The sequence below is a fragment of the Artemia sp. Qi Xiang Cuo genome, chromosome 2, assembly GCF_049724085.1.
Source record: "Artemia sp. Qi Xiang Cuo chromosome 2, ASM4972408v1, whole genome shotgun sequence".
Lineage (NCBI taxonomy): Eukaryota > Metazoa > Arthropoda > Branchiopoda > Anostraca > Artemiidae > Artemia > Artemia sp. Qi Xiang Cuo.
In genome coordinates this window covers 63723808-63739701 of record NC_142795.1, presented here as the reverse complement: position 1 = coordinate 63739701, position 15894 = coordinate 63723808, and the positions used below count along the sequence as shown (strand labels likewise).

The 15894-nt window shown below is 37.1% G+C and overlaps 1 protein-coding gene across 1 annotated transcript in view; it reads right to left on the bottom strand.

The window, feature by feature from the left end:
* The window catches only part of LOC148955484 (glutamate receptor 1-like), a 154279-nt gene that overhangs the window by 98103 nt on the left and 40282 nt on the right, over positions 1 to 15894 (bottom strand). Inside the window, exons 4-5 of the mRNA XM_089107459.1 lie at positions 10687 to 10781; positions 6542 to 6897 (exon numbers count right to left, since the gene is read on the bottom strand). Coding sequence (XP_088963585.1) covers positions 6542 to 6897; positions 10687 to 10781 — 451 coding nt within the window. The remainder of the gene's footprint in view (positions 1 to 6541; positions 6898 to 10686; positions 10782 to 15894) is intronic.

Here is a 15894-nt window from a genome sequence, read left to right as displayed (position 1 = left end):
GAATAAGGTCCTTTAAGGAAAGAACATGTACTAGGCACTCCCTGCTCACTTCCAGGTGTACGAAGGAGTGAGCGCACTCCGGTGGGAGGCATTTGAGAGTTGGATTGAAAAATCCTGCTTCGTTTTAGTGCCTGCTACAGTCGAGAAACTTCGAATCCTGAGTGATGCAATTGAACGCTTCAAAAGTGAAACTAGTTCTTAAGCATCTAAACAGATAGGAGATGTGTTCGACAATATTGCTCTACTTTTCTCGAAGTACAATGAGTCCAGATGTACCATAGGGAATCATAGTCTCTGGATCAACTATTTAGATCTTATCCGTGCCGGGAACAACTATCTTTATGCTGAAAGAGCTGCGGACTGGGGATCACACTTAAACGCCACAAAAATATATTCTTCGCATCTGGAAACCATAAACACGCCACAGCTGCGTTTAAATACCAAGAAGAAATGCTACGCCTGCCTGAAAAAGTGCCAGAAGTTCACAGAGAGTTTGTAAGTGCCAATTTTGTTGTTAGGAGAACAACCGAGTCGTTTTGCAGCATTGTATGCGATCTGGCTTTAGAGTCGACTGTGAATTTGGACATCAAAGGTCATCGAGGAGTTTCTGGTATCGTTGGTGTGACAACGAATGAAAATGCCAGGGATCGATATCTGGCTACTCTCCCCTTTCTTGCACTAGTTACCAGAACGCTGAAAACAAACCTGAATATGGCTGATGAGGCAATGAAGCATCATTAGGATACCACAGCGTTTAGGAAATTGACAATAAAATGCAGAAATTGGGTTATGGATTTGGTAGAGTTGTTTGGAAGCCCATTCAAGACGAAAAGAACAGAGCTGCACAACTTTATGACAGGGGATACAGCTCCAGAAGCCGTAGCAAATAGTCTTCTGAACCTCCGAGAAATTGGCTTCGAAGCCATGATCTCGTATCTCGAAGGGACATTCACGAAAGTAAAAGTTGGCACAGTACAAACTTTCACCTCTGTTGCCAAAAAAGGAAAGAAGAAAGAGCCACAAAAAAAATATTTTGGGGAAACTGAGCTGCATAAACCAGCTCTGCGTCTTGCAGATTAAGCACAAACTTCGTCCCTCTGTGAGCTGCTGAAGTACGAGCTACTGCCATGGCCGGCCTCACTTGCAGTATTATCATCAAGTCGTAGGAAGCCTCAGCTTCGTACTGGTACAAAGTCCACACCCTTGAACTACATTCTGCAACAGTCTGGCTTGCAGTCATGGCCAAAAATGGTTTCACACATACGCTTTTTGAAGACTCGTCGATCTGACTATATAGTTGATTTCAGGAGTGTCATAAGGTGTTATTGACCAGAACAAAATGAGACGCTAGCAGATTTTGGAATAAGAGTTTACGATGGGATTCTTAGGAGCATACCCGAAGCTTGTCAGTCTATCCATTTGATTGGTGACAAGTATGACGGTCTTAGTGATGATAGAGCCCGTTATTTATACTCATTTAACGTCAAAGAAGCATTTGGCTGTCGAGAAAGAAGAGGAGATCCTAGAGAAAATATTTCCAGCCCGTTCACTTCTTCCAGCAAAACTGCAACACTCTGGGATGGGATTCTTAGTAGTTGCTCAGCCAAAGGTTGACTCTTGAAAGTTCTTTTCGAGGTCTGGGAGTGCAAAATTTTAACCCGTTCGATGGCAAATCTCGTTGGAGGTTTCGAGAGTCGATATAGAGATGTTTCCGTTACGCCCCATGGAAGCTCTGTTGATGACGATCTCTCGTCTTGCCATGAGGAAGTATACACTCGGGTGTTATACCACACAGCAGTTGCCGCAAGACAAAAGAGCGCACTTGCGATTTTACAATCCAACGATATTAATACTGATATCGTCTTACTAGCTGCATACTATTTCAACTGAGCTGCATAAACCAGCTCTGCGTCTTGCAGATTAAGCACAAACTTCGTCCCTCTGTGAGCTGCTGAAGTACGAGCTACTGCCATGGCCGGCCTCACTTGCAGTATTATCATCAAGTCGTAGGAAGCCTCAGCTTCGTACTGGTACAAAGTCCACACCCTTGAACTACATTCTGCAACAGTCTGGCTTGCAGTCATGGCCAAAAATGGTTTCACACATACGCTTTTTGAAGACTCGTCGATCTGACTATATAGTTGATTTCAGGAGTGTCATAAGGTGTTATTGACCAGAACAAAATGAGACGCTAGCAGATTTTGGAATAAGAGTTTACGATGGGATTCTTAGGAGCATACCCGAAGCTTGTCAGTCTATCCATTTGATTGGTGACAAGTATGACGGTCTTAGTGATGATAGAGCCCGTTATTTATACTCATTTAACGTCAAAGAAGCATTTGGCTGTCGAGAAAGAAGAGGAGATCCTAGAGAAAATATTTCCAGCCCGTTCACTTCTTCCAGCAAAACTGCAACACTCTGGGATGGGATTCTTAGTAGTTGCTCAGCCAAAGGTTGACTCTTGAAAGTTCTTTTCGAGGTCTGGGAGTGCAAAATTTTAACCCGTTCGATGGCAAATCTCGTTGGAGGTTTCGAGAGTCGATATAGAGATGTTTCCGTTACGCCCCATGGAAGCTCTGTTGATGACGATCTCTCGTCTTGCCATGAGGAAGTATACACTCGGGTGTTATACCACACAGCAGTTGCCGCAAGACAAAAGAGCGCACTTGCGATTTTACAATCCAACGATATTAATACTGATATCGTCTTACTAGCTGCATACTATTTCCAGTGTCTTACTAGTCTCGGTCTCAAGCAGCTCTGGGTTAAGTTTCCGTCCTACAGCATACCTATTCATAAGGCAGCACAAAAACTAGGAGTAACATTTTGCAACGCCTTGCCGCTTGTCCACAGCTTGAGTGGATGTGGCACCACAAGCTTTCTGTATGGAATTGGAAAGGTCCGCTTTTTCGAGCAGCGAAGTCCTCAGAAATTTTGTTGGGGTCCTTAGGTGATAAAGTTCGAGCCCTTGCAGAGAAGCCATCATCTGTTCAAAGTGATGGTTTAGCCACCGTATTTGGATTTGGTAGAGTTGTTTGGAAGCCCATTCAAGACGAAAAGAACAGAGCTGCACAACTTTATGACAGGGGATACAGCTCCAGAAGCCGTAGCAAATAGTCTTCTGAACCTCCGAGAAATTGGCTTCGAAGCCATGATCTCGTATCTGGAAGGGACATTCACGAAAGTAAAATTTGGCACAGTACAAACTTTCACCTCTGTTGCCAAAAAAGGAAAAAAGAAAGAGCCACAAAAAAATATTTTGGGGAAACTGAGCTGCATAAACCAGCTCTGCGTCTTGCAGATTAAGCACAAACTTCGTCCCTCTGTGAGCTGCTGAAGTACGAGCTACAGCCATGGCCGGCCTCACTTGAAGTATTTTCATCAAGTCGTAGGGAGCCTCAGCTTCGTACTGGTACATAATCAATACCCTTGAACTATATTCTGCAACAGTCTGGCTTCCAGTCATGGCCAAAAATGGTTCCACATACGTTTTTTGAAGACTCCTCGATCTGACTATATAGTTGATTTCAGGAGTGTCATAAGGTGTTATTGACCAGAACAAAATGAGACGCTAGCAGATTTTGGAATAAGAGTTTACGATGCGATTCTTAGGAGCATACCCGAAGCTTGTCAGTCTATCCATTTGATTGGTGACAAGTATGACGGTCTTAGTGATGATAGAGCCCGTTATTTATACTCATTTAACGTCAAAGAAGCATTTGGCTGTCGAGAAAGAAGAGGAGATCCTAGAGAAAATATTTTCAGGCAGTTCACTTCTTCCAGCAAAACTGCAACACTCTGGGATGGGATTCTTAGTAGTTGCTCAGCCAAAGGTTGACTCTTGAAAGTTCTTTTCGAGGTCTGGGAGTGCAAAATTTTAACCCGTTCGATGGCAAATCTCGTTGGAGGTTTCGAGAGTCGACATAGAGCTGTTACCGTTACGCCCCATGGAAGCTCCGTTGATGTCGATCTCTCGTCTTGCCATGAGGAAGTATACACTCGGGTGTTACACCACACAGCAGTTGCCGCAAGACAAAAGAGCGCACTTGCGATAATACAATCCAACGATATTAATACTGATATCGTCTTACTAGCTGCATACTATTTCCAGTGTCTTACTAGTCTCGGTCTCAAGCAGCTCTGGGTTAAGTTTCCGTCCTACAGCATACCTATTTATAAGGCAGCACAAAAACTAGGAGTAACATTTTGCAACGCCTTGCCGTTTGTCCACAGCTTGAGTTGATGTGACACCACAAGCTTTTTGTGTGGAATTGGAAAGGTCCGCTTTTTCGAGCAGCGAAGTCCTCAGAAATTTTGTTGGGGTCCTTAGGTGATAAAGCTCGAACCCTTGCAGAGAAGCCATCATCTGTTCAAAGTGATGGTTTAGCCAACGTCTGTAAGCAGCTTGTGGCTCCAGTGTATGGCAGAAGTGCGACTAACTTCAATAGTCTGAATGACTTTCGAGCACATGTGTACCAAAGATTGGAGGATTTGTGGCTTTTACCACCAACTGATATCTCGTTTATGCTTTATTTGAAAAGATGCATGTTCCAGTCACTGATTTGGATCCAAAGCTACAAGCCCTGTATTGATTTACCTCAGGCTACCGATATGGTCTGGAGAATTGAAGATCATGAACCTAGTTTCTGCAATGCCGCATGGGCTAGCATCGCTTTCTTTTTGCAACTGTGACAAGACGAGGTGTGGCTGGTACTGCAAATGCTCCAAAATAGGTTTCTATGACAGCGCATGCAAGTGTGGAGCTGACCCAAAAAATTGCCAACTTTCCGATGTGAATCAGAACGAATCCGAAGACGAAGATGAAGAAGAAAAAGAGATTTGAGCCACCGTTTCATGTTCAATTTTAAATATTTATTTTTATTTGTTTTGATATTAAACTACTAATGCAATCGTCTAAACCTTACTCTCAGCTGATCACGACGGTTGCCGTCTACTACATCAGCGGCCGTTGACCCAATCTAACCGATTGGATCGTTGGCCCCTGCTATGCTGGGATTTAAAGAAAAATAGTATCTCAAATCAGCCTTAGTCACCTCTTCACCACGTGTTGTCATGGCTTTGCCACCTTGAGACTCGTGTATGAGCCTACGTAAGACAGATTGTATCTACTTTAACAGAAAAAATAAATAGTTGCTCAAGAATTAAGATTTTTTGGAAGAGGCGCATGGTTTGACTCATAATGACGAGCAGAATTCAAATAGAGCATAAAAAATATACCAAATTCACGCATGCGATCGCAGAACGAGGCATATTTTTTTTTTCCTGGTTAAAAATATTTGTTGTATAGAATGTAAATACATGATTTGATTCAAAAAAGAGCGATCTATCGTTTGGTGAGATAAAAATTATAGGTTGTCATAAAAATATTTCGAGTAAAACGCCGCTATTCAGAAATTTTTTTTTTTTTGAGGGGGGAGGTTTCTTGTTCAAACGCTTCTATATTCTTGCAGATTCAAGTGTTGACTTTGTTTTTATTAACAACGTGTAAAGGACATTCTGACGGCTCGAATGATGGTGTTTAGTTTGATTCGTTTTCATTTTATTAACAGATAGAAAAAAATTTAATAAGAAAACTTTGTCATTGTAAGCTAATTTCTGAAAGCTATGACGTTATTTAGAAAAAATAAATAGTTGCTCAAGAAGTAAGATTTTATTAAGAAGAGGTACATGGTTTGACTTTTAATAACGAGTAAAATTCAAATAAAGCATAAAAAGATATACTTATAAAGACAAACATTTCAGTTAAACTGAAAAAACTAAGAAAAAGTATATGTAAAACCTTGTTTTACAGATTAAATATGGGTTAACAAAAAAAGTAAGGGTTGTGGGGAAAAACTAAAAATTCCAGGTGAAAGTACTCGTTCTTAGGATTCAGAATCTGTCAAGTTTATAAAGTTTTCAGTTTATTTTACCGTGTAAAAAAAATCCAGAGCGGTATGACGTCATTATAGGCCAAATGTGACTTTATAGGCTAAAATGACCATGTTCTACACGCGTGCAAACTTGTGCAGCCCGATATTCGTTATCAGCGCCCCCGATTTCTCTAGAATCTACCCTCAAACCACAGTTTATAGAATTATCCAGTAAGTTTATCGCAGATCATTTCTGGTCTTCGTTCTCGGTGCGAACAAAAAGCTCCTCCCACTTATTTGTTCACTTATGGATCAGTGTGTTTGCGTCTATCAATGAGAAATGGTTACAAAGTGCATTATTCGTAATAGCGGGTTTCCACTTATTTCCGAATGTTTCGCGTCTGACTTGTCTACCCGTGAAAAGATCTAATGCCGCTTATGTTTTTACGTTCTTCGGAGCACTTGCACCTCGGTCCGTGTTTTTATAATGGGTGAGATAGGGAATGATCATACTGGATAATTTAATAAACTGTGCCTCAAACCAACTGCAGTGAATGTGAGCCACCCCTTGAAAGATAACGGTCCCTGGATTACTGACTATAAGCAATGCTTTTCGAGAAGTAATTCTATCAGAGAAGCTATAGATTATAATATACGAAAAAACTTACCTTGGAGAAATATCGCAACCTTGCTGCATGAAAGCACCAAGGGCAAACCAAAGACTATTATTTACGTTAAAATCGTTGGTCAACCTGGTCCCATGCATAGTTTCTGACGTTTGCCATTCGGACGGCGAAAACCGGCTAACAAGAAATAGGACGATACTAACACCCAAGTAGGCAAAGACCATACACATCCAGACCTCCTTGGAGAGTGGGTTCATGAAACTTAAGGCTCCGGGTGACTTTTTGATTGGTTTCTTTATCATTATTGAAATTCCAAGGGTCATATACGGCTTAGTGAAGTCCACAGCCCTCTCTCGACTCGAAGAAATCGTCAATGGTGCAACAGCAAAATCTGCTTCCTAAGAAAAATAGGTAATTCATAAGCATATTGATATTCCAGAGTATGTTTTAATTCTTAGTTAGCATTTAGACTGATGATCGTTATCCACCTAAATCTAATTCATTAGTTTTTTCTTCGTAGCTTAATTTACTCCCTAAATTCCAGCTTTTTGACGAAATTTCATCGTAAAATATAATGTGAAAAACGTGGCTTATAAAATTACAAGAAAAAATAAATAGTTTGATAAAAAGCTAATAAAAATTAAATAGGTTAAGTTAATAAAAAATTAAAAGTTAAAAATGAGGTTTTACGTTATTTTTCGAAACGATTGGCTATTCATCGCAACTGCTTATGCAAAATGATTAAAAACAAAACAAATCTTTAATATATTTCTTTTTCATTCTTAAAATTTAAAATTTATATATTTAGCTATAGAAAATTTAAGGTAGGCTAATTCTGAAAAATATATAATAAAACATTTTCCTCGAAGCACCTGTGTCACATCTTTCTAATGACTCAAGGAACGCTCTTGAGAAATTGTGAATGGTTTATATTGTTGACACCTCACCGGCCGCCAGTTGTGACAGTAAAATAATAGCTAATAGATTTTAGGAGTCTTGCACTCTTACCAAAGCGGTCATCTCTGACCAATTGGAAAAATTATTTGAACATTTTATGATAAAACTATTCTAGCAATTTAGAATGAGACTAATCTCAAGATGCAGTTTGTGGAGAATAGCTTAACACTTTCCCTCTCATCATGCCCTTTAAATTTCATGCACACAATTGCAGGGAAGTGTGAGATGATCCTGAACTAAATTGAAACGCACTATGTGCACGCAGACTTTCAAAAGGACGTATCAGTAATTTCCCAGAAACTGTTTAGGGTATTAAGTTGATACTTTCAGCGTGCGTTGAGGGGAATATTTAAAAAAAACCATAAGCGTTATGTTCATACTGCTATTAGGGCTTCTACTTCTGCAACTATTGGTACTACTGAACCGAAAGAAATTGGAATGAAGCTTTCAGGACATGCTTAGGGGGATGTCAAACTAAGAAAAACACACTATGAGCATATGGAGTGTCACAAGAGTATGCCAACAATATCTCAGGAACGGCTTAGAACATAAATTTGAAACTTTCGGGGTAAGTTGAGGCAGATTTTGAATTAAGCAAAAGACAGTATGTGCATACTACTACTACTGCTACTACAATTACTACTACTAGTGAGTCTAATGGTATTAATGTAAAACTTTCAGGGAATGTCTAGGGGGAGTTTCATCTAAATCGAAGCGTACTATATCAATGCAGGTTGTCAGAAGTGCAATAAAAGCAACATTAGGAACGACTTAAATCATTGAATTGAAAATTTAAGTGATGTTGAACTATTACTACTGCTACAACAACTACTTCTACTGATGCTAAGGATATTAAGGTAAAACTACCAGGGAATATTTGTAGGGATGTTGAACTAAATCAACACGAACTAATTACATTCTGATAGCCAAAAGGAAGTATAGCAAATTCTCAGGATCAGCTTAGAGTAACCTACTAAATTGAAACTTTTAACCAAAAGACAATCTGTACATACTGCTACTACTATTACCACTACTGCGATTCTACTCCTACCGCTATTACTAGGAGCTGAAAGTATTAAATTGAGACATTCAGTGCATGTTGAGGGGGATGTTCAAACAGCCAAAAGTACTGCATGCATACTACTACTGCCACTGTTAGTACTACTACTAAGGCTAAGGGTATTAAGAAGAAATTTTCAGGAAATACTAAGGAGAATATTAAATTGAATTGAAACACGCTCTGTGTATGCAGTCTTACAAAAGACCTTATGAGCAGTATATTAAGAACGGCTTAAAGTATTACTTTGAAAGTTTCAGGGCATATTTAGGGGTACTTTAAATTAACAAAAATGCACAATATGCATACTATTGCTACAAATATCATAGTAGTGCTATTACCGCAGCTGCTATTGGTACTATGGTACTATTACAAACGCTAATGGTATTAATCTGGAGCTTTCTGGGACTTTTGAGGGGTATGTTCAACTATATCAAAACACACTATGTTCATGCAGGCTACGAAAAAGTTGTATCAGAAACAGCTTAAAGTATTAAGTTGAAAAAGTCAGGGTATGACGAGGTAACATTGAACTAGACCAAAAAGGCACATTGTGAAGACTATTACTGCTACTGCTACTAATACTACTACTGCTATCACTAATACTGCTCCCATTGCTCTTACTATTGCTTATGCTACTATGTCTACTACTATTGCTAATGTTAAGAGTATTAGTAAGACTTTTAGGGAAAAGTGAAGGAGTTGTTAAACTGAATCAAAACGAGCAGTATATAAGTGGGTTATTAAAGCAAATGGGTGTATTAGCAATATCCTAGTAACGCCTTAGGGTATTAAGCTAAAACTTCCAAGGCTACCAACATTCCTACTATTTTTGCAACTACTTCTACTACTACTACTGCTACTATTAAGCTAAAGCAAAATAGCTTAAGTGCATCCTGGCTGTCAGTCGAATTATCTTAGATGTAGAACAGGATATAAGGCAGAAACTTTCATGGAAAATTTATGTTGCTCTAAATCTAAATCAAAAGGCACTAACAGCATCCTGGTTGTCAATAAGACGTCTCAGCAATATCTCAATTGTGATTGAGGCTATCTAGTTGAAACTTTAGGGCTACTATTCTACTGCTACTACATCTGCTCTTACTACTGAACTAAAATAAAAGGGTGTAAGTGCATCCAGGTTGTCAAAATAACCTAGATACAATGTCTTAGGAACAGAATGTGGTATTAACTGTTATTTTAGGGAAAGTTGAGGCGTTAAACTAGATCATAAATTGTACTTTACTTAAAATAACAACATTAAAAGTTTCGCTTTTTTATCTTTCATAAATTCGAACTATTGAGACTTGCCGGAATGAATATTAGCATATAATTTGACTATTATTTGTTTAAATTATATTTATTCTTTTTAAGTAATCTTAATTATGATGGTGATTGAAATCCTTGGCGAATTTTTTTATGCAGAGAGGAAATTAGTTTTTGGCCTCCCTTTCCCCGGCAGCCCATAAATTTATGTATTCTTCATAGAACTCTACAGTTTTACCTGTTTTTCTCAAATTCGACTTCTCCCCCATAAACTGTTAACCAGGTCATAATTAATACATGCATACACACTAATCATCCAAGTCATATCTTTTTTGTTATATAAGCCTTGTTACTGTAATTTATTAAAAAAAAATTTAAAAAGCTTAGTCAGAAAATTTGAGTCAGTCAGATTACCTACTCCAAATATATGGTTCAAACGAGAATTTCAAATCTTCAGTTTTATAATCAAGGAAGTCAAAAGTCCCGCGCAAAAAAGAAAGTCACAACTAATCACGCTGATTAATTGTAGACGTTTTGGTTTATTGCATTCCGAACACAACTAATTTTTTAAAATAAGAACACACAGGGAACAATTCGGAAAGCAACACCTGGAAGGCTTTCACTTAGCGTTGGTAAAAGGCACGGCTATGAATTCAGTTTCAACCCCCTAAAAACTAAAGCTCTTCGACTTCTTTCATGTAGCTTTTCATATTTTTCTCTTGGAATTAATCATCTCGTTTCAGTTCCTTTTATGAAAAAAGAAAGCGCGAAAGCTCTTGGAGTGGTAGACATCAGGAATGAAAAGCAACATAGCCATGAAAGTCGTTTACTTTCTAATTGGCAATTAACGCTAAAATAACGTTGAGGTTCCAATGAAAATGATGCTGCGTTTGAACAAAAGCTTTACCTTGCGGACTAGTTCCCCAATTACTCCATCAAATCCACCAGGGACGTCAGGATTTTCAACTCCATACTTTCCGTCTCTGACTAAACGAAGCTCGTCTATAAATTAAGATAAAAGATAGGTACTGAAACAAAATTTATTATTAAGATATTATTAAATCATTCGAGTTCTGCTTGAAGCTATTTTCTAAATGTGGAAGTAGCAATAAAAAACTGGCTTAGCGGTGTCACCCACTTCTCAACAGATTTATATTAGTATCTTAAAACTATTCCAGCCCTTCTATATGTCCACGAGCACCCTCACAGTCGCAAAGACGGCCGGCCATCTTTTCCAACCTGATGTGAAAGGTCGATCTAGGCAATATTAAATCAAAAAGCAAGTTTTTTTTTCAACTGAAAGTAAGGAGCAACATTAAAACTTAAATTGAACAGTAATTATTACGTATATGAGGGGGTTCACCCCCTAGTCAAAACCTCGCTCTTTGCGCTAAAGTTCGAATTTTGTTCGAATCGCAAACTCCTGAATCACAAAGCCGTTTAATTAGAATAGATAGCTCCTTTGAAAGTACTATAAAAAAGTTTAGCGTAAAGAGCGAGGTATTGACTAGGGGTTAAATCCGCTCAAATACGTAATAATTTCTGTTCATTTTAAGTTTTAATGTTGCTTCTTACTTTCAGTTGAAAAAAAAACTTGTTTTTTTGTTTAGTTCCTAATCGTTTTTTAAATAATGCTGGGATATCCGGCGCCCCCTTCATAGAATTGTCTCTTCCCCCATGAAAACATCCTCCATGGAAAGATCCTCCCACGTAACCCCCTCCTCCGACCACCCCCACCGAGAAAAAATCCCTCATGAAAACGTCTGTATACTTCCCTATAACCAATACTATATGTTAAAAATGGGCAAAGTTCATAGCTTGCAGCCCTTCCCCCGAGATCTGTGGGAGATGAAGCCATCCTCAAAGACACATTTATTACATTTTCGACTATGCTGAACAAAATGGCCATCTCAAAACTTTGATCAGAAGACTCTGGGAAAAAAAACGAGCGTGAGAAGGGGCCTAGTTGCCCTCCAATTTTTTTGGTCACTTAACAATGACACTAGAACTTCTAATTTCTGTTTGAATGAGCCCTTTAACGACAATCTAGAACCACTGGATTGATACAAACACCCCTGGAAAGAAAAACAAATAAACACGCATCCGTGATCTTTCTTCTAGCAAAAAATACTAAATTCCACATTTTTGCAGATAGGAGCTTCCAACCTGTACAGTAGGGTTTTCTGATACGCTGAATCTGATGGTGGGCTTTTAATTAAGATTCTATCACCTTTAGGAGGTATTTCCCCCTTTTTTGAAAATAAGCCAAATTTTCAGGCTCGTAACTTTTGATGGGTAAGATTAAACTTGATGAAACTTAGATATTTGAAATCAGTATAAAACCTCGATTTTTTTAAGTATCTAGTGGTATCAAAATTCCGTTTTTTTAGAGTTTCGGTTACTATTGAGCCGGGTTGCTCCTTACTTAGAGTTCGTTACCACGAACCGTTTGATACCAAATTTCTGGTCGTGACTTTAGTGTTTGTTTGTTGAATATGATTGCAGATATCCAATTAACAACCTCATTAACGAGCTTTTATTTAAAATAATTAAAACAAAATTCTGAAAAAGAAGTTTTTCAAAGAAAATTAAAGGCCATATCAAACAGTTCGTGGTAACGAACTGTAAGTAAGGAGCGACCTTGCTCAATGGTAGCTGAAACTCTATAAAACGGGTTTTTGATACCAATAGATACATCAAAATAATCATATTTCAATTTTGATTTCAAATATATAATTTTCATCAAGTTTAGTGCTACCCATCAAAAGTTAAGCGCCTGGGAAAATTTGGCTGATTTTCAAAAAAGGGGGAAAGACCCCGTAAAAGTTATAGAACCTTAATGAAAATCACACCATAATATTCAGAGTATCAAAGAACCCTACTGTAGAGGTTTCAAGCTCCTATCTACAAAAATGGGGAATTTTGCATTTTTTGCCAGAAGAAAGATCACGGTTGGGGTTTTTTTTTTTTTTTTTTTTGCAGGGGTGTTCGTATAGACCCAGTGGTCCTAGAAAATCGTGGAAGGGCTCATTGGAACGGAAATTAAAAGTTATAGTGCCCTTTTTAAGTGACCAAAAAAATGGAGGGCAACTAGGCCCCCTCCCACGCTCATTTTGTTTCCCAAAGTCACCCGATCAAAATTTTGAGATAGCCATTTTGTTCAGCATGGTCGAAAACATGATAACTATGTCTTTTAGGATGACAAAATCCCCCGAAGTCCCCGGGGGGAGGGCTAAAAGTTATGAACTTTACCCAATGTTAACATAGAGTATTGGTTATTGGGAAGTATACAGAAGTTTTCAGGAGGGTTTTTTCTGGGAGTGGGAGGGGGGGTCAGGGGCTATGTTGGAGGATCTGTCCAGGAAGGAAGTGTTCATGGGGGAAGGGAAATTGCCATGAAGGGGGCGCCGGACTTGCCAGCATTATTTATTGGTTATTGGGAAGTATACAGAAATTTTCATGAAAGACTTTTTTCTGGAGGGTGGGGCTGGAGGAGGGGTTTACTCGGGAGAATCTTTCCGTGGAGGATGTTTCTTTGGGGTAAGGTACATTTCTATGAAGGGGGCGCCGGATTTCCAAGCATAATTTAAAAAACGATCAGAAATTAAACTAAAAAAAAAAAACAAGTTTTTTCAACTGAAAATAAGAAGCAACATTAGAACTTAAAACGAACAGAAATTATAACGTATATGAGGGGGTTCTCCCTCAAGTCAATACCTCGCTCTTTACGCTACAGTTTTTTTTAGTGCTTTCAAAAGAGGTATCTATTATAATTAAACGGCCTTTGTGATTCAGGGGTTTGTGAATTATTTTTTTTTGGTTTAATTTTAACGTAAAGAGCGTGGTATTGACTTAGGGGAGAACCCCCTAAAATACGTACTAACATATACGTAATGAAAAAAACAATAAAAAAACAAGCGATACGGCTCAATAGTAATCGAAACTTTAAAAAACAGAATTTTGGTGTCAATAAATGTATCAAAAGAATGGGTTTATAATGCTGATTCTAAATATATAAATTTTATTAAGTTTAGTATTTCTCATCAAAGGCTACGAACCTGAGAAAATTTACGCGATTTTTTAAAGAGGGGGGAACATCCCCTACAAGTGAAAGAATTTTAATGAAAATCACACCGTCAGATTCAGCGTATCAAAAAACCCTATTACATAGATTTCAAGCTCATATCAGCAAAAATCTGCAACTTTGTATTTTTTGCCAGAAGAAAATATACGAATATAGAAGTTAATTACGTAAGTTAATTTGTAAATTACGTCATAACCAAATTTAGAGACATCCATTTAACAAAAGAAAAGTAAATTTCTTATGCAAATTTTGTTTACTTATTCAATGACGGTGAGCCAAAATAAAAGCTGCATTAACTAAAAAACGATCAGAAATTAAATTAAAAAAACAAGTTTTTTAAACTGAAAGTAAGGAGCGACATTAAAACTTAAAACGAACAGAAAGTATTCCGTATATGAAAAGGGCTGTCCCCTCCTCAACGCCTCGCTCTTTACGCTAGAGTTTGACTCTGTCTCACAACTCTATTTTTTAAAACAATAAAAAAAACTTTAGCGTAAATAGCGAGGCGTTGAGGAGGGGACAGCCCTTTTCATATACGGAATAATTTCTGTTCGTTTTAAGTTTTAATGTCGCTCCGTACTTTCAGTTTAAAAAACTTGTTTTTTTTTATTTAATTAAACTTAAGATCGGAAGAAATAGAAATCTACAATATCTCAAACTCAAAACGACCAGAAGTTACTATTAAAGAATAAATGAAACCCAAAAGAACAGAAATTAAATAAACAATCATAGCAAAATACCATAAAACAGGTACTAATATAAATGAATAAATAAATTCAAAACGAATAAAGCTCAATTTAAATATACAAATCAAGCTTAATACGAATAAAAATATTTTGCTATTGAAGTATAAATGAAACCCTAAGCGAACAGAAATTCAATATATAATCATAGAAAACAAACATAAAATAGGTACTAATATAAATGAATAAATAATTCATAAACCGAGTGGAACTAAAATTGAATATGCAAATCAAGCTTGAAACGAACAAAAATCACTACGTACAAGAGTTTGGGTATTGCCTCCTTCTCTCACTATAAAAGTCTAAAACCTACTGCGTCATTGGTGCTTAACTGAAAACGGCTTTTATTACAAATATTTTTCTTTTGAACTTATAACAACATTAAAAATAAACATAAGAATCACAGTAAAATTAAATTTTAGACTGATGAGCTTTCAAAAATTAATAATAGTACATACCAAATATTCAGTTTAATTTAATTAGTTCTTTCCAAGGTTGTTCAAGACAAATATAGTTTTACTGCAAACAAGAGTTTGTAGAGTTTGTACTGTCCCCTTCCCTAACTGTAAAAGTCTAACTCCTACTGCCTCATTGGCGGTTACTGAAAACGAATTATATTACAAATATTTTTTTTTCCAGTTATTACAGCATTGAAAATGAAAATGAAATCTTGAGCTGATGATCTCTCAGCAATTAATATAATTATAAATCAAATATTCAGCTCGGTTTTATTTGTAATTTCCAAGATTGTTCAAGACACATATAGTTTTTCAGTAAAGCGCCATTGACGAAGTAGGTTTAAGACTTTTACAGTGAGAGAAGGAGGCAATATCCAAACTCCTGTTTGTAATGATCTTTGTTTGTTTCAAGCTTTATTTGCATATTCAAGTTAAGTGCCACTCGTTTTAAGATTTATTTATTCATTTATATTAGTGCCTATTGTATGTTTGTTTTCTATGATTGTTTGTTAAATTTCTGTTCGTTTTGGGTTTAATTTATACTTCAATAACAAAATATTTTTGTTCGTTTTAAGCTTTATTTGTATATTCAAATTAAGCTTTATTCGTTTCAGATTTATTTATTCATTCATATTAGCACCTGTTGTACGTTTATTTGCTATGATTACTTTTTTAGTTTCTGTTCGTTTTGGGTTTCATTTATTCTTTAGTTGTAATTTTTGTTCTTTTTGAGCTTGAGGTACTGTGGATTTTAATTTCTTTTGATCTTAAGTTTAATATGGCCTTAATTTTTCTTTGAAAAACTTTTTTTTCGGATTTTGTTTTTAAAT